Below are 25,520 nucleotides of genomic sequence, written 5' to 3'. Positions count from 1 at the left end.
ATGTGATTGGATTCAATATCATTTAATATCTTACACCAGTATAAAACATATTATTTACACAATAGTAGATTTGATAGCAAATAATTCATTTGTAGATAAAATGTTTATTGTTCCAACATCATGTCAGTTTATCTGGTTAATCACAGAGTAACAGGAGATGTTGGGATTTCTTCATTTAATTATCATGATTAGATGTGTTGGGGATCTCTGGCGGTCTTGTTATTGTAGCAACGGTAACTAAGGGGGGCGTGGTTTAGTACGTGGTTGTGACCGCGAGAAGCTGCGAGATTTGCAGCGGACAGACTGAATTCGCACACAACAGAGCGAGCAGCCACAGAGGAGAGCTGCTGGATTTCAGAGACAAAGCGAGGAATGGAGGACCAGACCTCTGACCAGAACCCGGAGCAGCGGAGCAACAAGGTCCTCAGAAGACAAGCAGCAGGCTCGGACTCTGATACCACCGATGTTCAGGTCAGTGTTCAGGACACAACAACGATACTAAACACACGCGGAAGAGGCTCGAGGCTCCGTGTATCGTCTGTTCATTCTGTTGTTAGAGATCAGACGTGGAGAAAGGAAAGGCGTGTTTAGATGTCTCCGCGTCTCCTGCTTCCATCTTGTAGACACTCAAACTAACTAAATGCGTAGTGTCTTGTTCGCTTTGTTCCCGAGAGAGCGCGCGGAACAAACGATGCTACATTTCCCTCCAAAACTAAACCAAACAAGTTGCCGAACAAACACGATAATAGGCGAACTGTGGAGAGCCTCATTAACTGCAGACTTGAGATCATAAACACTTCAATATAAAAATGAACCGATGAAACCAGTTGAGAAACGTTAAGAAAGCGTATTTATCCAGAAAAACGGCAGTTTACTGCTCCAATATGGCGGCGACGTGACGTGCTCAGATAGTAAAGTTAGAAAGATATTCAAAGATTCGAACTTCCGGGATCAATTACTCTGTAACGAAATGTTATTAAATCATAAACGACGCACCTTTCCTATCGTAGTAAGGTAAACATTGAGCTACAAACTCATTTCCATCAAAACGAGCCATCCTCCAACCTGGAGTAAGAGATTGTTTAGGGACCGTCTACAAACTACAACACCGAAAAGAGATACTACAAAATGTGTCTCCAAACTCAATTATAACATGTCTTTTTAATACATGTAGTTTAAAAAAATAAAAAAATAATAATTTTGGGGTAAATGTTTTTGCCAAAAAATTTAATATACTGTATGTAGTGTTGGGTACCGAAACAAAGCGGTTCTTACGCAAAACGGTAGTATTCGGACAGGATTAGACCGTGAATTTCGGTTCTGACTGAAATATTTTCCCTCTGTAGTCACGAGTTACAAAAGTAACGCAATTACAGTAATGTATTCCTTTTTGCTGTAACGCAGTAATATAACGCATTACTAATTCAATTTCGGTAATATTATTACCCGTTACAATCTCAGTAACGCGAGTTACAACGCATTTTAACGCAACATTTTTAAGAATTTCCCAACACCGCTAAGCATTTGTTCACAGGAAAAAAAGCTGTGAGTATTATTTCATAACATCTGTGTCCCAACAGCTGACGGTACGTCAGCTCTGGCAGCTGTGTGTCCGAGCCGCTGACAGATTTATACATGTCGGGAATTAATGTTTGCCTACAGGTAAATCATTGCAGTTTATCAGCCGTGGAGAGCCTGTAGTGGAATGGCTTGATGACCAAAAACGCTTGTCTTTTACTGTGACCATTTACTGTTCAATATGTTTCTGTCATGAACGGTAATAATTATTACAGTTGCAGTTTTACAAACAAGAAAGTGAGCAACTTAGCTTGACGGACATGTTGCACCCATAGGTTGCATCCATAGACAGTATTTGTTGCATCAACAACATGCATAACAGTTGCATCTCAGTAAGCTAGCAAGAGTACACAAGGTACACAACCGACAACTTCTGTGTAGGCTACTTCAAAATAAAAGCACTTCCTGTGACGGTTCGCAGTAAAACTAAATTACTGTTAAACAAATAAGGTTGTGTACCTTTTCAAATATCAGCTGTAAATCAAACACTGTAAATAATGAGTTTTAATCACACTATAATTGACAATTTCCTTTAGACTGTTTTAAACTAAACAACATGAATTTCTTATTCAAGTGCTTTAAACAAACATTTTACAACAATGCCGTACTTCAATATAACTGTATGGTACTTTTAATTGAGTATTTTCATTTTCTCCTACTTGCCTATTGTACGTTTTACTTAGGCTATCTATTTTTTTATAGCTTTAGTTACTTTGCATATTCATATTAATTATACAAAATATTATGAATAATCTGAGATGTATAAAAGTGGATAAAGATGAGACTTTATTGATCCAGTGGTGAAATTCACAAGCTAGCTGCCAAGTCAAACTTCCGCTGTTATTTTGGTGAAAGTTACTCAAAAGTAGTGTAACGCATTACAATTCAGAGACATTAATATTGTAATATAACTAATTACTCTCAAATGACAGTAACTAGTAATCTATAATGTATTAGATTTTGGAAGTAACTTGCCCAACACTGCTAGTAAACATATTACACTTGCTCTGCTAGTTCATCTGGTGGGGCTTACCTCTACGCACAGTCTCGGTTCTGGAACCGTACTCCTGGACAGGGGTTGGACTCTTTTCTTCTCCGGAGTTGCTCAGGGTGTGCGGCGCCGGGCGGGTGTGGGGATACTAACAAGCCCCCGGCTGAGCGCCGCTACGTTGGAGTTTACCCCGGTGGACGAGAGGGTCGCCTCCCTTACGCCGGGTGGGTGGTGGGGGGAAAACTCTGACTGTTGTTTGTGCATATGCACCAAACAGGAGTTCGGAGTATTCGGCCTTCTTGGAGACCTTCAGTGGAGTCCTGCATGGGGGCGCCAGTGGGGACTCCATTGTTCTGCTGGGGACTTCAACGCACGTGGGCAATGATGGAGACAACTCGGAGAGGCGTGATTGGGAGGAACGGCGTCCCCGATCTAAACCAGAGTGGTTGTTTGTTGTTGGACTTCTGTGCTAGTCATGGATTGTCTATAACGAACACCATGTTCGAACATAGGGATGCTCATAAGTGTACCTGGTACCAGAGCACCCTAGGCCGAAGGTCAATGATCGATTTTATAATCGTTTCATCTGATCTGAGGCCGTATGTTTTGACACTCGGGTGAAGAGAGGGCAGAGCTGTCAACCGATCACCATCTGGTGGTGAGTTGGGTCAGGGGTGGGGAAGACTCTGGACAGACCTGGTAAGCCCAAACGTGTAGTGCGGGTAAATTGGGAACGTCTGGAGGAGGCCCCTGTCCAGCGGACTTTGAACTCGCACCTCCGGGCGGAGCCTTTGCATCCCTGTGGAGGCTAGGGGCATTGAACCCGCAGGACAATGTTCAAAGTTTCCATTGCTGAAGCTGCGCGGAGGAGCTGTGGTCTTAGGGTCTTAGGTGCCTCAAGGGGCGGTAACCCACGAACACCGTGGTGGACACCGGTGGTCAGGGAAGCCGTCCGACTGAAGGAGTCTTTCCGGGATATGTTATCCCAGAGGACTCCGGAGGCAGTTGCAGGGTACCGGCAGCCCCGGCGGGCTGCAGCCTCTGCCGTGAAAGAGGCAAAGCAGCGGGTGTGGGAGAAGTTTGGAGAAGACATGGAGAAGGACTTCTCGGTCGGCACCAAAGTGCTTCTGGAAAACTGTTCGCTCCACCTCCGGAGGGGGAGGGGAACCATCCAAGCTGTGTACAGTAAGGATGGGACACTGTTGACCTCAACTGAGGAGGTAATAGGGCGGTGGAAGGAGCATTTTGAGGAACTCCTGAATCCGACTAATACGCCTCTATGTTAGAGGCAGAGCTGGAGGATGACGGGGGATTGTCGTCGATTCTCGGGCGGAAGTCACTGATGTAGTCAAACAACTCCACAGTGGCAAAGCCCCGGGGATTGATGACATCCGGTCCAGAAATGCTCAAGGCTCTGGGTGTGGAGGGGCTGTCCTGGTTGACACGTCTCTTCAACATTGCGTGGAAGTCTGGAACAGTGCCAAAGGAGTGGCAGACTGGGGTGGTGGTTCCCCCCCTTTTTAAAAAGGGGACCAGAGGGTGTGTGCCAATTACAGGGGTATCACACTTCTCAGCCTCCCCTGGTAAAGTCTACTCCAAGGTGCTGGAAAGGAGGGTTCGGCCGATAGTCGAACCTCAGGTTGAGGAGGAACAATGCGGATTCCGTCCTGGTCGTGGAACAACGGACCAGCTCTTCACTCTCGCAAGGACCCTGGAGGGGGCCTGGGAGTATGCCCAACCGGTCTACATGTGTTTTGTGGATTTGGAGAAGGCGTATGACCGGGTCCCCCGGGAGATACTGTGGGAGGTGCTGCGGGAGTATGGGGTGAGGGGTCTCTACTCAGGGCCATCCACTCTGTACGCACCAAAGTGAGAGCTGTGTCCGGGTTCTCGGCAGTAAGTCGGACTTCGTTTCAGGTGAGGGTTGGCCTCCGCCAAGGCGCGCTTTGTCACCAATCCTGTTTGTAATATTTATGGACAGGATATCGGCGTAGTCGGGGTGGGGAGGGGTTGCAGTTCGGTGGGCTGGGGATCTCGTCGCTGCTTTTGCAGATGATGTGGTCCTGATGGCATCATCGGCCTGCGACCTTCAGCACTCACTGGATCGGTTCGCAGCCAAGTGTAAAGCGGTTGGGATGAGGATCAGCACCTCTAAATCGGAGGCCATGGTTCTCAGCAGGAAACCGAATGGAATGCCTTCTCCGGGTAGGGAATGAGTCCTTACCCCAAGTGAAGGAGTTCAAGTACCTTGGGGTTTTGTTCGGGAGTGAGGGGACAATGGGCGAGGGAGTTGGTGGAGAATCGGTAGCGGGTGCGGTATTACATTCCATCTATCGCACCGTTGTGACGAAAAGAGAGCTGAGCCAGAAGGCAAAGCTCTCGATCTACCGGTCAGTTTTCGTTCCTACCCTCACCTATGGTCATGAAGGCTGGGTCATGACCGAAAGAACGAGATCCAGGGTACAAGCGGCCGAAATGGGTTTCCTCAGGAGGGTGGCTGGCGTCTCCCTTAGAGATAGGGTGAGAAGCTCAGTCATCCGTGAGGAGCTCGGAGTAGAGCCGCTGCTCCTTTGCGTCGAAAGGAGCCAGTTGAGGTGGTTCGGGCATCTGGTAAGGATGCCCCCTGGGCGCCTCCCTAGGGAGGTGTTCCAGGCACGTCCAGCTGGGAGGAGGCCTCGGGGAAGACCCAGGACTAGGTGGAGGGATTATATCTCCAACCTGGCCTGGGAACGCCTCGGGATCCCCCAGTCGGAGCTGGTTAATGTTGCTCGGGAAAGGGAAGTTTGGGGTCCCCTGCTGGAGCTGCTCCCCCCGCGACCCAACACCGGATAAGCGGACGAAGATGGATGGATGGATGGATGGGCTCTGCTAGTTTATCATTCAGGGCAAGAGCCTGTAGCCTGGTGGTGGGGGAGGCAGGACAGCCTCCCCAAATTGTCTGCCCTTTCAAACTCCTACCTTGGTGTCTACAGGCCTCTTGGAAACCATCTGAGAGAGTTTTCTCCTGTGCAGGACATGTCATAAGTCAGAGGTGTAGTATCTTGCGAGAGAACGCAAATATGGTCATTTTTCTGCAAAAGAACTGCTAAAGTATGAAGCTGGTTGACATACCAACTCAACATTTATTTTGTTGTTACTTGTTAATAGTGTAACTATTATTTGTTAAATTATTGTAGTTATGTGTTAGATGACTTAGGTTTACTTAGTATATATTTAAGTACTTTAAAACGTTAATATATTGTTAAATTTAAATAAAAAAAAACTCCATAAAAAAGCCTTTCTTTTATGTCGTTTTTCAAGATTTGGTTTAGGAATCAGAATCGTTTTAAAAGTACCGATTCGGCATAGGAATCGTAAAAATCCAAACGGTACCCAACCTGAACTGTATGTCATAATTAGGCCTGTCACGATAACAAATTTTGCTGGACGATAAATTGTCCCAGAAATTATTGCGATAAACGATAATATTGTCATCGAGAGACCATTTGCATCTAATATAATGATAATGTCCAAATAATAGGCCTAATACTACTACTACTACTACTACTACTACTACTACTACAGGTACACCTTTTCAAAGATCAATACACTTTTATTTCTAAAGAATATTTAACACTGGAACTGGAAGACATTTTAAATATCCACAATATGTCTTTGATCTCTTTTGGTATGTCGTCTTTCACGCTGATGTAGGCTACAGTTGTGGAATTGCCGTTTGTGACACGTAAGTTCTCAGACTAGAGACTCTGTACTACATTTTACAATTATTTAACACTAAATATTACATTTAAATAATATATAATAAAAAATAAAAATCTAAATGTATGGCTAGCTGCCACGCGCGGAGTAAATGTACCAAAATAGTTCTGTTTTTCAGCCTTCATTTTGGCAAAGGTGCGGCTTCTACTCCTCTGCAGGTCGGAGCTTCGGTGGGGCGGGCCGACACACAACACACACACACACACAAACACACACTTTCCACACTCCGTCCGCGGACAGCTGTAGGCTTGTACCGTTAATGTTCGGTGCATTGCCGGACACATGGAGCCACTTTCCTGAAACCGCTTTGAGACTGAAGAGTCCCGCGCGGCGTGTATGTCCGAGCCCGTCTCCACAGTCTCCACCTGCAGGTTGTCAGCTGTGTGGTTTGGAATGAAACGAGAAACGGGACGGCCGAGTAACACGGTGGATATCGCTCATATATATTCTTTGCTTTTTGGGGGTTACCTTTGCAAAGTGCTGCAGGAAACCCTGCTCCAACTCTCGCGCCTCTCCGCCTGGAGTAGCCTACCGCCCACACAAAGACCATGCGCCTGACAAGAGGGTTCAACCTGGTACGCTAAGGAACCGAGAGTGGTCCTCCAGTCTCTTTGGTAGAGAGAGAGAGAGGGAGAAACGAGGAAAATAAACAAGCATGCAAACGGAAATTATCGCGGCCGGAAAAATTATCGAGCTCATTTTTTCTTATCATGCGATAACTCGATTTATTGACTATCGCGACAGGCCTAGTCATAATTGACCCTTCGCTAAGCCCCGCCCTCCTTAGTTACTGTTGCTGAATACAGCGTGATGTCTATTATTTTTTTAATACGGCGTCTCCTGCTGCAGCGGGGAGGTAGAGGGACCACAGCGTTTGCTAACGTTAGCTTCTTGTCTCATCTGGGGTCTGATAAACGGTGAATTCATCAAAGTCAGTGTGCCCAACGCTATTTTCCGATTTGATTGTAGCTGTCATATTTTACGGGACCCGCGTCTGTGCGGTTTTCATGTTCCAGTTTTTAAATTGTGCCACTTAACTTTCTAAACTACAAGTTTCAACCTGAGACTGATATGTGTGTGTGTGTGTGTGTGTGTGTGTGTGTGTGTGTGTGTGTGTGTGTGTGTGTGTGTGTGTGTGTGTGTGTGTGTGTGTATACGACTATATGTAAATATTAGTTATACTCAACCTATTTTCATTTATATATTTGATTACAATTTCACAAAGCTCTGTTACACTAGATCCTTGATCAGCTGTTTCTCCGTGATGAGAAAATGGTGCGTTACAATCAGCTGTTTTCCGAAGGGATAGTCAACAAGTCGGCTCTTTAGATCAAATTGTGGTCACCACTACGTATTTTCTTTTCTTTGTTTTTGGTAGTTGTTGTGTTTGGTGTAGTTTCATCGTCCATACGAATCTGAATGGATGATTAAGTTAGACGTGGAGTTAATGTTTTCTGTTGAGATGCTGAAGCATTGACGTCGTACTATTATTGTGGTAAGCTAGTTGATTCTGCAGTAGACACACTGTACAGAGTTTTTGTTTTAATTACGTTTAAACTGATTCCAAACTTTGGACACTTTCTGTCTCTTCTCTTAGCCCCTCGCTATTTACGCTGCCAGTCTTCATGGCATGTGTCACCTGCAGCGTCAACCTGGTCTGTGACACTAATAATTATCTGTGCAGAAACAGCGTGAACGATACACCGTTGGTAACAATGGTTGAACGAAGCTTCGAGGCAAATCATTTTGCATCGATATATTTTAGTAATCGAATTATTCGAGTTGCATGAGGAATCATTTCAGCCGTAATGATATTGAAAATTGTGTACGTGAGAGTATGTCTAGGCTTCAAAGAAGGTTTTTCACTAACTCTCTCTCTGTGTTTGTCTGTTGCTATAGAAACTGAGAGGAAGAGAGGGACTCAAATGTCAGCACTGTGACAAATCCTTCACAACATCAACGTATTTAAAGATTCATCAGAGAGTTCACACTGGAGAGAAACCGTACAGCTGTGATGAATGTGGGACAACTTTCATACAACAGAGTCACCTAAAAAGACATCAACGCATTCACACTGGAGAGAAGCCGTACAGCTGTGATCAATGTGGGGCAGCTTTCACACGACGGCATCACCTAAAAATACATCAATTCATTCACTCTGGAGAGAAGCCATACATCTGTGATCAATGTGGGGTAGCTTTCACACAACAGACTAGCCTTACACGTCACCAACGCATTCACACTGGAGACAAACCTCACAGCTGTGATATATGTGAGAAAGCTTTCACCACTAAAAGAGAAGTTGAAGACCACCGACTTGTTCACACTGGAGTGAAACCGTACTGGTGTGATCGATGTGGGAAGACTTTTTCTCATAGTAGTAACCTTAAAAGACACCAGCGCATTCACACTGGAGAGAAGCCATATTGGTGTGAACAATGTGGGAAAACGTTTTCTAATAGTAGTTACCTTAAAGTCCACCAGCGCATTCACACTGGAGAGAAGCCATATTGGTGTGAACAATGTGGGAAAATGTTTTCTGATAGTAGTACCCTTAAAAGACACCAGCGCATTCACACTGCCTCGTTGTGAACATGTTTCAGAGCCAAGCTGTTTCCTCCTGTCTCCTCCTCATACCCTGATAACTCTGTTATATTCTGAGCTTCTCTCCACATTGAAGGCTGACCAGCAGTAACTTCATCTTCTGAACAGCATGTATGTTATTGTGGCTGTGACTACATATTACGCTCCCTCCCTTTGAAGAGATGGTCCTGTTAAGTCTGTCAGAGGCTGTTTCTCCTGATTCAGTTTGTTTTAATGATTACTTACTTTTAATAATTTATTACAGATGTGTTCCCATTGTTGTTTTTGTCTGCCTCATACATAGTCTCTAGTTATTAATGGTCCCTGCTACTAAATGTGCGAGGAACCTAATTGTTTTTGAAAGGATAATTATTATTTTCCTGCTGGACATTAGCATTTTTGAGGGACTTGAGACGCTCAAACTCATGGCATGACCCAACAAAAATCGCACCATCCCCCACCACCATGATACACCACGCCTGACCCTTTCCCCATGACTCTTAAAGCTCGCTCGGCATAGTGTGTGGCGTGGTCCGGGGCGGCCAGACACTGCCGGTAACTGTGCGTTTGCGTTTGTTTTGAAGCGGGGAGCTGTGGCTTTAAATGTCCACTGGAAAAACCTATAGGCTCTACATGAAGCTGTCATTTCTTGTTACGCACGGCTGTAGCCAGGCGCCGCCTGCCTCCCACTAGAAAGTCGGGCCCAATAAATGAAGCCCGACCCTAACCAAGCCCGTGCACAACATGGCATCATGACTTTGCGTAAATATACACGCCACTTTCATAAAGCAAAATGGCTATGTTATTGTACGCATTTTCAGCTATCCACGTGTATGCCTATGCTGTATACAGCTGATGTAAACATACCCACCACATGGCCTCGCCACGTTGCGTGTTATCGCGAGAACGCGACGTACTATAGCGAGAACAACGTCTTCACGTCTAACACAGGGAATGGCTTTAGTAACAAAACAGTGACAAAAACACGGAAAATAACGACAAAAACACGCTTAGGAACACAATAAATGGTTGGGTTTAGGAAAGAAACATTGGGTAAGGCCTATTAAAATAAAAACGGCTGAAACGGCACAAAAATCGTCGCACGCGAACCCGGCTCTCCGGGTGAAAGTCCTGTGTTTTACCCATCTGCCACCCCAACCTACCCCCTTACTCAATCCCCCATTTCTTTATACTACTCGCTACGGCGGAAATTGAGAAGCAATTTAGGTCAATGGCGAGGGATTATATCTCCAACCTGGCCTGGGAACGCCTCGGGATCCCCCATTCAGAGCTGGTTAATGTGGCTCGGGAAAGGGAAGTTTGGGGTCTGCTGCTGGAGCTTCTCCCCCCGCGACCCGACACCGGATAAGCAGACGATGGATGGATGGGTCAAGTCTATTTTGACTAAAGATCCCAAAACTCCTCCGGTAGCCCCTTAAATAAACAGTCCCTAAAGATCAAAAGTAATTTTCTGATATTAAATGTACTTAAGTATTAGAAGTAAAAGTAAAAAAAAAAACTTTGGATTATGGCCAAAGGTGTGTAATGTTATCTTCATCACCACTGTCGTCGGGGTGTTCATCATCTGTTACTATGGCAACAGAGCCTGCAGCAGGTGCTTCCATGTCATTATGCGTCCTCCTCCTCTTCAGTTTTGACCTACGGTCGTTGTTGTTGTTTTTTTTGCTGCTTGGCAACAAACAGACATCACATCACCAACAGGAATGGAGCATGAACTTGCAATCTAGCAGCAATGATTCGCCAAACCTGCTTTTATTTCCAGTGTGACACATTACTTTTGATTTTATTTTGTAGTAACGAGTAATTAAGATGCTCAGGGGAAATGTAGTGGACTAAAAGCAAAAGTTTCTGGAAATATAAATAACAAAGTAAAGTACAGATACGTGAAATTCTACTTGAGTACATTAACTTACATTACAACACTGCGTGCAACCCTAGCTATTACCATGTTGTACGTTATTTTATTTGTGTTAAATGAATGGGTAAAGGAACATGGAAACTAGAAATTGCAATTTCTGAAAAATTGCTGTGTGAATGCTGGATGCTGAAAGGCTGACACTACACTGCATTGCTGGCTTGAATCTAAAAGGATAGATAGAATAAAATTTTTTAAGGGCTTATGATGCTCGGGAATTCACAAAAAAATTCACACATGTCAGACTTGTAGAAAATTGCAAAGTTCTGCAGTGATAGTGTTCGAGCATCTCAAGCAGGCTCCAACGTGATCCCAAAGGCTCTCCATTTAGTCTTTTTTTCCCATTTATTTTGTGTTGCTGTTTTCTAGTTTCATCACTTGATGCCACTGTTGCCTTGTTGTATTTTGCCCTGGATTTCAATAAAAGTTTAGAAAAACTACAATCCCATGATGCATTGCGTGGTCTGTTGCCATAAAACAGTAGCTGCTTCATTTGAGTCGAGTATTGATACTGTACTCAGAAGACTGTTGTATGAAATGACACGGTGCATGCTGAAGACTTAAATAGGTCTGACAGATGTGAAGTCTTCTTTCTATATCTATCTATGTCAATTACGCTCTTTCTGTCAGGGTTGCTGCTCTCATTTCAAACTGTTTCCATTATCAATTTTTGTTGAGCTGTTGTATTTGGCCTTCTCGGCATGAACACTGTTTTAAGACTGAGTCATGATGTGATTCAATATCATTTAATATCTTACACCAGTATAAAAAATATGATTTACACAATTGCAGATTTGAGAGCAAATTATTAATTTGTAAATAAAATGTTTATTGTTCCAACAGCATGTCAGTTTATCTGGTTAATCAGAGTAATAGGAGATGTTCGTATTTCTTCATTTAATTATGATGATTAGATTTGTTGGGGATCTCTGGAGGTCCTGTTATGAGGCTTGTTCGAGATGAGCCAGGTCTGCGTATGTGACCTATGTGAGATGTCAGGTCAGGTTGGTAACAGCCAGTTTAATCAGCCTCTGCCTGCATTTACAATGGAAGAAAACAGTGTGTGAGTGCTCATCTCAAAGGACAACAAGCATGCTCTGTCTCGTTGGAAATCCTCCGTTGCTGTGAGGAATTTCTCACCTCTACAACCTCATTTCCTCTTTGCAAAACTTTGACACTTACTTAAGCGAAGCAATCAAAAAACATGAGTAATAAATGTACATTATGTAATTGAAATAAATAAACAAAATTGAAGCTGTTGTCTTGCAAATTAACAAAGAGTCAATATACTTTTGATGGTTTTATTTTGTTTCTGTCAATTATAGTTGAAGTGTATTTAAAAATGACTGTTTTTAAATGGAGTCTGATAGGAAAGTAGATCAACATCTTCTGTTATTTCTCCATTATTTTAATTATTTCGTGCTGTACATTATTTAATAATCAAGTAAAGTAAAAGTATCTCAAGTTAAGTACAGTACTTGAGTAAATGTACTCCGTTACAGTCCACCACTGAATATAATAAAGCTGATTAATAACCTGTGTGTGTATCTGTTGTTTCCCCTCCTGAATGAAAGAACGTCGCCATGTGGCGTTCTGTGTTTGTGTTGTAGCTTCTGTGTTTGTGTTGTAGCTTTTGCATTTGTGTTGTAGCTTCTGTGTTTGTGTTGTAGCTTCTGTATTTGTGTTGTTGCTTCTGTATTTGTGTTGTAGCTTCTGTGTTTGTGTTGTAGCTTCTGTATTTGTGTTGTAGCTTCTGTATTTGTGTTTAAGCTTTTGTATTTGTGTTGTAGCTTTTGCGTTTGTGTTGAGACAAATGTAGGTAAACGCTGTGAATTAAAGGTGCAATATGTAATATTGTATGTAATACTGGCAGCTAGCGGTTAAAATAGTTACTGCACTACCAATTCAAAATACTGGAGAGTCGTTTCCCCCGCCCCCTCCTGCTCAGACTCAAAGTTCACGGGGGTTGCCAGGCTGAGACCGCAGCATTCACAACAATGTTGCTAGACGCTTTTCTCACATAGCCAGACATTACTCCACAGCACAGCGGAGTAGCTAACGGTAGATGCTGGCTATATTGACAGTCATAAAAGCCCGTGCTCACGCGGAGCTCTGTAACCAACTGACAGACACACTTTTTCGGCTTAAAATTACAGTATGAACCGCTAAAAACACAACAACCTCACTGTCCTCTCCACACGCCAGTCAGGCACACTTCCTCGAATTAGAATTACAATACGAAACGCTAAAAATACCACTAGCTACCTTGCCGACGGAACACACTTCATTGGCTTAGAATTACGGCAACAATCGCTAAACACACTGCAAACTCACAGTCCCCTCTTTCCGATTTACAGCCCCCCTCTCGTGGCTTAAAATAACTCACCGTTGTCGGCTCCAGCCGCTGAAGAGGCTACACATTGTAAACAGCCATGGGCTGCTTGCCTGGTCCTCCCGGTAACGTTAGCAGAGTACACAAATGTTTAAATGACAAAAAATGCCCGTCCCTAGTAGCTGTGATAAATTAGCCTGAAGCTAATGCTTACCTGTTCAGGAGAAAATAAGCCAACTCTGCGTCCTTTTGGGATCTAAGCTGTCTCCATCTTTCAAATACATCTCCAATATTTACCAGGGGGTTGTTGCGTCTCTGGTCACGCAATTGTTAGAAACATGCTGTTTTCTTTTTTTTATGTCATGTAGAATTTATCTCTGTTGATCCTGTTTGTTTGTTTGCTGCTTTCATGGCTGTACTACCGTTACAGCTGTAGCGCGCTGGGTTTACGTTTTTACTAGGGATGCACCGATCCGACTTTTTCAGTCCCGATACCGATACCGATGCCAGGGCTTTGTGTATCTGTCGATACCCGATACCGATCCGATACCGTCGCTGAATTAATAATAAACTGTATACCTTCCACCTTATACCTTCCTTCCACCATATGGAAGAGAGTAAAGGCACCAGACCTTACTAACTAAACATTACTTTCCTAACTAAGACAAAATAACATAGATGTAAAGTATTGAATTCTTATTTGTTATTTAAAAAACAACTGTGCATTCAAATCGAAAATATAATGTAATCAAACTTCTTAAAATAAATTTAAATAAATAATAATGGGCCATCAGTAATGGGCCACCTTTATATAGGTTTATAATGGCTTATTCTACTGTCAGGAGTACATAGAATATCTCAAAAACATGTTATGTCATCATGTTTACTAAAAGCTGTTATTACTAAAGGGTTTGGCTCCACGACATTATACAATAACTTTATATGAAGGAGAATCCATGAAACAGTTACAGAAGCTAAACTATTTGTATTGTACAAACTGCAAAGTAGTAAAATAAACTCAAATCGAATGAATACACATACAAACAACTTTAACAAAAACCTTTCAAAACAAAATCGTTGTAAGCTAGTTGTATAACCACTACCTTGGCCACAGGTAAGTTAGGATGTAGTGTTGTTGTAGTGGGGGACTGAACGGAGCTCCACTGTCAGCCTCCTTCGCTGTTTGAATAATGTTAGCAGGTTGGCGGACGTATTTCAGCGAGGCGAGACATCTTAAATCCAGTGTTTTAATCATTGCTCTGAACCCGTCTTTCTCAACGGTCTGTAGCGGGACCGGAGGTGGATTGCGTTCATAATGTTGCTCCGCTGCATGCTTGACACGTCTTTAACGTTAGCACAGCCGAGTAACGTTAGAGCGACGGACAACAACAGCGGCTAAATTATGTCCGATTTGTTAGAAACAAAAAACTTGGGAACAACACACTGCTCCTCTCTTGAGCACACGTTGTTCTGGTGCATCTCCGGTCTTTCGTCATCCTCTAGCTAACTTACTTCTCGGTTCTTGAATGTGCAGTAGCGACCGGAGCCTCTCCCAGCTTAACAGACTGTTATGCTACCTGGCTAGCTAGTCTAGCAGCTGTAATGTTACCCAGCATGCCATTCGGCGGTGTAGCTACATTTGTAAATGTAAAATTATTAGTGTTAGAAACTGTTTAAGTCTCAAATTGTTATATGCTTTGATGTTTTATCCCTTTAAAGAGAGTTAGTTTTGGGTTATTAATTGTTGTTATGAAGTTACTACCATGAGTGAGAAGGGTACGCAGTTAACAGAGGTCCCAGTGCTGCGACGGAGTGAAAAAAAAAAAAAACTGGATCGGCCAGTGGATCTGTTCATTTTTCCGATCCACCGATCCAGCTATTTTGTCAATATCGGGGCCGATACCCGATCCAAATATCGGATCGGTGCACCCCTAGTTTTTACAGGTATATCTGGCAACCCGGCCTGCCTGTCAAACTGGGCCGTTGATAACAACACACAGACCAAAACATAAACATAAATTCCGTCACGGAATGTAAATTTCAAAAAGAAAAAATACTGACATTAGCATTGTTGTCAGAAAAGATAGTATTTCAGTTTAACATGTTTCCTTAATATCTGATGAGGCATTGGTGTCATTTTTGGATTTATTACAGTACAAATATTACATATTGGACCTTTAAATCCATTGCTTGCTGAGAAACGAGATTCAGGCAATCACATTTGTTGGGGGAACTAACCTGCACACACGTATTACATAGATATAACTTAAATCAGATATAAGTCTGTAAATTGTGTGCAGGGTTGAAACTTCAGGCTAGTAAATGCTCAGTTTTGGTTCACTTCCTGTATTTGGGTCAGATTGCTTTCTCACCTGAAGTGCACCGAACTCTAGTTTACTTGGAAGAGAACCGAGGCTTTCACACCAGCCCAAACCAACCGGACTATCAGACCCAACGCTCCAGGGTGAGTTCTAAACGGACCAAACTGCTCAGGTGTGAAAGCGACCTTACTGTTGGTAGAACGTGTCGACCCATTTTAGAGCATTAAAGCTGTCTGAAACTGTCAGGGCTCCTGCACACTGGCTGCGTGGCGTGTCCATTTTTATTTCGGCTCCCATGGTAACAGGTTAGAGCTCGCACACTGCCTGCGTGACACGCACGTCTCAAACGCGTGCATGCTCGAAATACCGACGCCTATTTTTCACGCGACATGCCAGCTTGTTGGAAGCATTTCCAGGCAAAATAGAATATGAAAAGATGTTTATATCGTTTAGACACAAATACATATTAATAAATGACATTTTGATGTTTGAAAGTCTTTAGGTTTTTACATAAATGCAGATATAAATGTAATTAAAAAAATAATATAATAATTAGCGATTTTCAAATATTGCACCTGTCAATACAGAACTAAATATTCTGTAGCCGTTTTTTCCGTCAATACTGCTGAATCAGATCAGTATATAGTTATGTTTATGGGACAAGGCTAGCAGCAGCAGCGCCACGTCAGGTGTTGCTGCTGCTAGCCTAAAACTACCTTTTAGTTTTGTCTTTTTCCTCAACGATATTGCATGATGATATCGCCACAGTCAGCGTTTAATGACGGCGGTGCTGTCTCCTAGTTTTATCACTACAGCAGACGTGTTCATTTCCAAACAGGCTTAGTAGATTGATGGTTATAAAGTTACGGTAAAGTATGGATTTATTGCGGAGGTATTTTGACAGCGGTAATGTTATTACACAACCGAGTCTGAGTGAGACAGGAGGACAGCTCTCTAAAAAAATACAATACGTCAAATAATTAAATATATCTTACATTGCCAGAAGCCCAACTTAAAACCAGTTGTTCTAGGATACTGGAAATTATAATTGTGCTTTGTTTGATATCTAGTGTCGGCAAAAATAGCTTTTTATTGAGTTTCCTGTAAGCGAAATGCTCTGAGTGAATTTAAGCTGGGCTTTTATTGTGAAGGGTAGACACTGAAGAGCCACCGTTATGGCAGTATTTTTTCCCTCAACTTAATTGTGCGGTTGTTTTAGTTTTATTCAGTTTGTTAATATCCAATGCTGTTTTCTCCAAACAGGTTCTCATTTGCAACGGTGACCTGGCCAAGAAAAGCGTAGGCGTGCAAGACAACAAATAGTTTCACATTCAATACAGTACAAGAACACAGAATACAATATGCTACATAAAGTGCAGAATAAGTGGGCATTACAAATTCCGGCACGTAGTGAGGTGTAAGTAAGACGATGGATGTGCAATATACATGAACAGAGAGTAAATATCACTGCTGAGATGGTGTAAGAGTCAATAAACAGTTAGTCTAGTGGTCTAGTTAGTGAAGTAGATAAGTTATAACACAATATTTATGAATAGTGTAGGAAAAGATGCAACCGATTCTACTCTGGCTCAAAAAGCCAGAGTCTTTTTGACTGCACCGGTCGGTCCAATCGGTTGGATATCACTCAGACTTCCTGTCTCCGAGAAGATAGCGAAGTTGCGCGCTAGCCTTGGGATCGCTCTCATTCTCTTCTTCTCTCATGGCCTAAAGATTGTCTGTTCCTTTAAGATATTTCATTAGGTGCATTCTGTTCCAAATGTTTATTAAACAAATCAGGAGCACTTTTGCTCCACTAAATTTGAACCCGTCTTATCTTACACATGCCAGACAGGAGGAGACAGCGAGGCCATCCCAGGCTACAGGACATTCTTATTCTGAACCCAGTAGATTTCTACAATAGACAGTCTAGATACATGCTGAAGTGTAGTGAAGAGTCCAAATACAGTTAGTGCAAGTTGCGGTCTATTAAGTGAAACTACTCCGAGTTCATTTTGTAGCCAGGAAGCCAAGTGGAAAGTAGGATGTATGGTTCAGGAGATATTTAAACACACACACACACACACACACACACACACACACACACACACACACACACAGGGTCTTGGTTTATCGTTAGATAAACACACAGTTCAGGGAGGGAACAGTCTCCTGACTTCAGTCTGTCCTCATTGGCTGGAGGGAGTGTACATTTGAAAAGGTTTCCATGGAAACCAAAGCATTCCTCAGATAAGAGCTGTTAGCTGTTTCCACGCTAACATCGAGCACATTTTCAGCACTCTGTGGATGGGAGGAAAGCATCTGAGTATCTCTGTCTGCTTTGATTTGGACTGAACAGAATCCAGAGTGAGTCCAGCAGCCACAGAGGAGAGCTGCTGGATTTCAGAGACAAAGAGAGGAATGGAGGACCAGACCTCCGACCAGAACCCGGAGCAGCGGAGCAACAAGGTCCCCAGAAGACAAGCAGCAGGCTCGGACTCTGATACCACCGATGTTCAGGTCAGTGTTCAGGACACAACAACGATACTAAACACACGCGGAAGAGGCTCGAGGCTCCGTGTATCGTCCGTTCATTCTGTTGTTAGAGATCAGACGTGGAGAAAGGAAAGGCGTGTTTAGAACAAACAATGCTACATTTCCCTCCAAAAATAAACTGGACAAGTAGGGGTGCACCGATCCGATATTAGGATCGGATATCGGCCCCGATATTGACAAAATAGCTGGATCGGGGATTGGAAAAATTAACACATCCACGTCCAGTTATTTATTTATTTTTTCTCCGTTGCAGCACCAGGACCCCTGTTAACTGCGTACCCTTCTCACTCATGGTAGTAACTTTATAACACAACAATTAATAACCCACAACTAACTCTCTTTAAAAGGATAAAACACCATAGCATATAACAATTTGTGACTTCAACAGTTTCTAACACTAATAATTTTACATTTACAAATGTACACCGCCCAACGGCATGCTGGGTAACATTATATCTGCTAGCCTAGCTAGCCAGGTAGCATAACAGTCTGTTAAGATGGGAGAGGCTCCGGTCGCTACTGCACATTCAAGAACAAAGAAGAAAGTTAGCTAGAGGATGAAGAAAGACCGGAGATACACCAGAACAATGTGTGCTCAAGAGAGGAGACGTCTGTTGTTCCGAAGTTTAGTTTTTCTAAAAAAATCGGACACCCTTTAGCCACGGTTGTTGCCCGTCGCTCTAACATTACTCGGCCGTGCTAACGTTACTGCGCTAACGTTGAAGACCTGTCACTTCAAGCATGCAGCGGAGCAACATTATGAACGCAATCCACCTACGGTCCCGCTACAGACCGTTGAGAAAGACGGGTTCAGAGCAATGATGATTCACCCTTTAGGCGCCGGGTTTTATTTATTTTTTTAAATACTAGATTTTGACACCTGAAATTGGTTTGAGATAGAGACAACGTGTAAATGAAACAAATATTGAGAATGACCTAACGTTTATCTAGGGAGTAAATTTTTCCCATCTAATGAAGCATATAATGACGTCATATGGTGGCGGCCATATTGGATTATGTAAATTCTATGAAATACCTGATATTTTGAAAGAGAGTTGAACTTATTTCATCAGATTTACCCCCCTCCATCCATTTGTTATGTTGTCCACATATCACATGAACAGGGAAAAAGTAAATTGTAAGCCAACAGTCCTAAACTAGAACTATTACTACGCCACAAAACTCATGTAAACAGTAGGCGTTTTTGTAGTTCTTTCTTCTTCTTTTTTTTTGTGAGGGCTTTTGGACAGAGGAGGGGCTCACGGCAGCACCCGCTGCTCGTTGAGCACAGTAATTGTAGAGTGATGCGTGCTTTCACGAGTCTCCAAACACCACAAAAGTTTCCAATAACACCACAAAAAGTCGCTAGTCACTTTTGACAAAAAAAGTCAAGTTTGGATGGGATTTCGTCGAGCATTTTGCATTGAAGCATGACGTATTTCTGAGCTAAGGTCTAAGTAGTGGAGTGCTGTGTGTCTCCTCTCTGCTCTGACTGCAGGCTGGGACTGCAGCGCGAGGCCACTGAGAGATTGACCGCCTGTGAGAGCTTTTGTACGGGGGAGGGGCTCACGGCAGCACCCGCTGCTTGTTGATTGTACTCTATTCGGAGAAAACAGCTGTTTGATTCAGTACCGCGTCGTGTCCCTAATTATTTTGTGTAAGATCAAAGAATCATTTACATTTACACCCCGCTCTGTAAGCCAAGGCAAGAACGGCGGCGCATACGTGATTCAATGCAGCCTGGACGCGGAGTGCTGTGTCTCTCATCTCTGCTCTGACGGCAGGCTGGGGTGCTGGGCGAGGCCACTGAGAGACTGACTGCCTGTCAAGGCTTTTGGACGGGGGAGGGGCTCACAGCATGTTGAGCACAGTAGGCTAATTGTAGAGTAAACGCCACAAAAGTCTCCAATAACACCAGAAAAAGTCGCTAGTCGCTTTTGACAAAAAAAAGGTCAAGTTTGGATGGGATTTCCTCGAACATTTTGCATTGAAGCATGACGTATTTCTGAGCTAAGGTCTAAGTACGGGATGTCTGCCAACTAGTGGAGGGGAGTATGAATGACATATAACACTCTATTCAGAGAAAACAGCTGTTTGATTCAGTACCGCGTCCTGTCGCAATTTTGCGACTTTGGCACTTTTTGTGATATTCTATGTACAACTGACAGTAGAATAAGCCATTATAAACCTATATAAAGGTGGCCCATTATTATTTATTTAAATGTATTTTAAGAAGTTTGATTAAATTATATTTTCAATTTGCACAATTGTTTTTTAAATAACAAGTAAATAAGAATTCAATACATTACATCTGTGTTTTGTCTTAGTTAGGAAAGTAATGTTTAATTAGGAAAGTCTGGTGACTTTAGTCTCTCCCACATGGTGGAAGGAAGGTATAAGGTGGAAGGTATACAGTTTATCATTAATTCAGCATCGGTATCGGATCGGTATCGGGTATCGACAGATACACAAAGCCCTGGTATCGGGACTGAAAAAGTCAGATCGGTGCATCCCTAAAAACAAGTTGCTGAACAAACACAATAATAGGCGAACTGTGGAGAGTCTCATTAACTGCAAACTGTAAGTGAAAGTTTGCTAAAATCTCCAAATTTACCTCTATATATACGTAGATATAGCACCGTCTCATGTGATACGTCTCTCGTCACCATCTTGGTACGGAGGTTCTGACCATAAAGACTCTGTGTCTTCAATGTTTTTTAAGCCAGGGACCCCTTAACTGAGAGAGAGGGATCAGGGACCCCCTGCTACATACACATAGACACATTTAGTGCATAAAATACTAAGCTACTAAAGTCATAGTTTTTATACATCATGTTTCAATGTTAAACATATACAGTGTGTGGCACAGTCAATCCTTAGGATGAACTGTATCTCTGGCAGTGGCGGATCTAGAAAATGTTACATGGGGTAGCAAAGCGGTAGCAAGAGATCTTGGCAGGGTGGCAGGGGAAGACAGTACATGGGAACCCCCATATGTAAACATACTGCTACGCCCTACTATACCCCCCAACACCCTGCTATGCCCTGAATTGCTACAACTATTATTTATCTTCATCACTCACAGTATATACATAAATTATCTAATGATTTTTTACAGTTTCTCTATCATAGCATTCGTTTGGTCTCTCCAGTTTACTGCCTTCTCCTTCTTCATTTCCCTCCTCCTCTTCCTCCTGTGCACTAGTCAGAATTTTCTTGGCTGGCAATACCCCCACTTTTGAAGCTCAGTCGCTTCAGTCTTTGCCGGGATGCGGGGCCACCAGACTCGCTGTGTGTGCACATTTGATGCAGGGACGTAGCTAAGTACTTGAGGGGCTAAGATTACATCTACATTATTTATTAATAATTAAAATAATTTAATTGTTTGTTTCAATGTTTTAAGAAGCTTGTGGACATAGTGGCAGTTTGTTTTTAGAAGCACAGTTTTTTTTAACACCAAAGTTAGGGGGGGGGCTGGTGGCAAGGCCCTACAGTGGGGGGGGTCAGCTGCCACCCTGTAGGTCCGCCCCCGTTTCCAGCCATGTTTAACATTACTGGGCTACTTTTAAGCGTTCATTTTGAAATTATTATATCATGACAGCATTTGAACGCAGCAATTGGGAAGCTAACTTGGCTAGTTAGCTAGCTAGTATTATTAGCGTGCCCATATATAGAGGTTTACTCCTCGACGCAGCGGGACCAGGTTCGACTCGGACCTGCGGCCCTTTGCTGCTTGTCATTCCCCCTCTCTCCCCTTTCATTTCTTCAGCTGTCCTCTCAATAAAGGCCTAAAAATACCCCAAAAATAATCTTTAAAAAAGTCTCTCCACTTATGCATGAATAGGTTGTGTGTGTGTGTGTGTGTGTGTGTGTGTGTGTGTGTGTGTGTGTGTGTGTGTGTGTGTGTGTGTGTGTGTTTGTTTTTCAGGCCTGTGTGTAGTGATTTCAGTGTAAATTGTAATTTCCCCACTGGGGATGTATAAAATTGAAGTAAATTAATAAAAATGAATAACCTGTCAGCAAACGGAAAAGCCTTTCCTCCATTTTGACATAAAATAAATGCAAGTGTATCAAAGTTTGAATGGGATTTGAAAGTTTAATAATACTCTAGAATGTATGAAATGTTTGTATTATTTTAAAGTTGTACTGGAGTTTCTAACTGAAAGTATGATTAAAGAGACAAATGTTTCAGTTTTGAACATTGTCTCCACTCATTTGAATGGGGAAGATTTCCTGGGAAATGTAGAACAAGTTATGACATGTACAGTTGCTTCCATAGTAACATTGTCTGCAACCAGCACACATTTTCCTTCATTTTGACATAAAATGATTGTATGAAGAGTATAAATTGTGTGAGAACATGTCTAGGCTTCAAAGAAGGTTGTTCACTAACTCTCTCTCTCTCTGTTTGTCTGTTGCTATAGAAACGGAGAGGAAGAGAGAGACTCAAACATCACAACTGTCAGCACTGTGACAAATCCTTCACAAGATCAACGTCTTTAAAGATTCATCAGAGAGTTCACACTGGAGAGAATCTGCACAGCTGTGATCAATGTGGGGCAGCTTTCACACAACAGAGTCACCTAAAAACACATCAACGCCTTCACACTGGAGAGAAGCCGTACAACTGTGATCAGTGTGGGGCAGCTTTCACACACCAGGGTCACCTAAAAACACATCAACGCATTCACACTGGAGACAAACCTCACAGCTGTGATATATGTGAGAAAGCTTTCACCACTAAAAGAGAAGTTGAAGTCCACCGACTTGTTCACACTGGAGTGAAACCGTACTGGTGTGATCGATGTGGGAAGACTTTTTGTAATAGTGGTAACCTTAAAATACACCAGCGCGTTCACACTGGAGAGAAGCCATATTGGTGTGAACAATGTGGGAAAACGTTTTCTAATAGTGATAACCTTAAAAGACACCAGCGCATTCACACTGCCTCATTGTGAACATGTTTCAGAGCCAAGCTGTTTCCTCCTGTCTCCTCCTCATACCCTGATAGCTATGTTGTTATATTCTGATCTTCTCTCCACATTTAAGGCTGACCAGCCGTAACTTTATCTTCTGAACAGCATGGATGTTATTGTGGCTACGACTCCATATTACGCTCCCTCCCTTTGAAGAGATAGTCCTGTTAGAAGTCTGTCAGAGGCTGTTTCTCCTGATTCAGTTGGTTTCTGACTAATTTGGACATATATGCCCCAATATTCACAAAATTTGGTAAACCTATTCCTCTCATCATCACAGACATTTGTCCAATTTACTCTCATTAGCTCCGCCCAACTGGAATTTGGCCTTTTTGAATTGTATGCTCTCTCATAGTTATTGTTGTTTCATAGTTATTCTATTTTCTTCCTTTGTGGGCTTTTCATTCAATAATCTTTGTTTGACATTTTGAATTCACTGTTTGTATTCTCTGTGACTATGTGTGGTTTTAAATCTGTTGAGGTTTGTTTCAGACAGAAAGCAAAAACGCTGATGATGTAATACAAAGTCAGAAAATAGAAAGCTAATGGTTGCAGCACAATAAAAGAAATAAAACAAGGCCACATCATTATTTGTGACTTGATTTGTTAGTTACCCTCCTGATGTGTCTTTGTTTAAACTCCTAATTAAAATTTAACTAAATGTCTACTAAAAGTTCTGTTTTTGCCGCTAACAGACTCAGATTATGTGTCTGACAACATTATGGAAAGGATCCCTACGGAGATAGACCTTTTAGTTAAAGAGTAAGATCCTTTTAGTTTAACATGAAACAGCCAAGAAATCATCATCACCAAACTCCACCAGACTCCATGTAAATAATCAGGACTTTTAGGAAAAATAAAACTACTTTGGTAGTTTTATTTTGTTTCTGTCAGTTATAATTGAAGTGTGTTTAAAAGTGATAAAATTACCTTAAATGGAGTCTGGTGGGAAAAGAAATCAAAATGCTTAAAATGTGTGGTGTAGTTATACACAGTATACCCACTAAGAAACCCTCCAGGAATTCCATACACCCACTTAAAAATGCCTAATTGGCACGCAACAATATACTTATATTTTTTATATATTTTGTATTTGTATCTGTGTTTTTCTTCTTAACATTAAGCTAAATAAAGGTATTTCCACTGTAAATTGGTGCATACAAGTGTATCTGAATAAGAAACGTAGTCGTCGATGATCAAAACATCCCTGGGGAGGACACCCAGACCGCCCACTATGATAGATATATATATATATATATATATATATATATATATATATATATATATAATGTATATATATATATATAATGTGTATATATATATATAATGTATATATATATATATATATGTATATGTATGTATATATATATATATGTATATATATATATATATATATATGTATGTATGTATGTATGTATATATGTATATTTGTGTGTGTGTGTGTGTGTGTGTGTGTGTGTGTGTGTGTGTGTGTGTGTGTGTGTTGGTTCATCAACTAGACCCAAAACTTTAAATTTTTATAAACATTTTTAATCTTTTGTTTAGATTTTTTTTAAAGTGTAGGGGGGTGTCCAAGGCTGCCTTTTGAAAAAAGCGGAAGACATGTCTTTCATAATCTGAGACTTGTTTTCAACAAAGGGACGCTCTCATTTCAAACTGTTTCCATCATCAATATTTGTTGAGCTGTTGTATTTGGCGTTCTCAGCATGAACACTGTTTTAAGACTGAGTCATGATGTGACTGGATTCAATATCATTTAATATCTTACACCAACCAGTATAAAACATATTATTTACACAATAGTAGATTTTATAGCAAATTATTAATTTGTAGATAAAATGTTTATTGTTCCAACAGCATGTCAGTTTATCTGGTTAATCACAGAGTAACAGGAGATGTTGGGATTTCTTCATTTAATTATGATGATTAGATTTGTTGGGCATCTCTGACGGTCCTGTTATTGTAGCAACGGTAACTAAGGGGGGCGTGGTTTAGTACGGGCTTGTGACCGTGAGACGCTGCGAGATTTGCAGTGGCCAGAGTGAGTCCACACACAACAGAGCAAGCAGCCACAGAGGAGAGCTGCTGGATTTCAGAGACAAAGAGAGGAATGGAGGACCAGACCTCCGACCAGAACCCGGAGCAGCGGAGCAACAAGGTCCCCAGAAGACAAGCAGCAGGCTCGGACTCTGATACCACCGATGTTCAGGTCAGTGTTCAGGACACAACAACGATACTAAACACACGCGGAAGAGGCTCGAGGCTCCGTGTATCGTCCGTTCATTCTGTTGTTAGAGATCAGACGTGGAGAAAGGAAAGACGTGTTTAGATGTCTCCGCGTCTCCTGCTTCCATCTTGTAGACACTCAGACTAACTAAATGAACTGGGGAGAGTCTCATTAACTGCAGACTTGAGATCATAAACACTTCAATATAAAAACGACCCGATGAAACCAGTTGAGAAACGTTAACAAAGTGTTTTTTTATCCAGA

The 25,520-nt window shown here is 42.2% G+C and overlaps 1 protein-coding gene across 1 annotated transcript in view; it reads left to right on the top strand.

Moving 5' to 3' along the window:
* Window positions 1–361: 361 nt before the first annotated feature.
* LOC120572641 (zinc finger protein 271-like) overlaps window positions 362–25,520 on the top strand; it is a 51,243-nt gene continuing 26,084 nt past the window's right edge. The window contains exons 1-5 of the mRNA XM_039821958.1: window positions 362–471; window positions 17,857–18,017; window positions 22,478–22,999; window positions 23,522–23,555; window positions 25,063–25,238. Coding sequence (XP_039677892.1) covers window positions 17,919–18,017; window positions 22,478–22,999; window positions 23,522–23,555; window positions 25,063–25,238 — 831 coding nt within the window. The 5' untranslated portion in view covers window positions 362–471; window positions 17,857–17,918. The remainder of the gene's footprint in view (window positions 472–17,856; window positions 18,018–22,477; window positions 23,000–23,521; window positions 23,556–25,062; window positions 25,239–25,520) is intronic.

The sequence above is a fragment of the Perca fluviatilis genome, chromosome 14 (genome assembly GCF_010015445.1).
Source record: "Perca fluviatilis chromosome 14, GENO_Pfluv_1.0, whole genome shotgun sequence".
Taxonomy (NCBI): Eukaryota; Metazoa; Chordata; class Actinopteri; order Perciformes; family Percidae; genus Perca; species Perca fluviatilis.
This window is presented reverse-complemented; position numbering and strand designations above follow the sequence as displayed.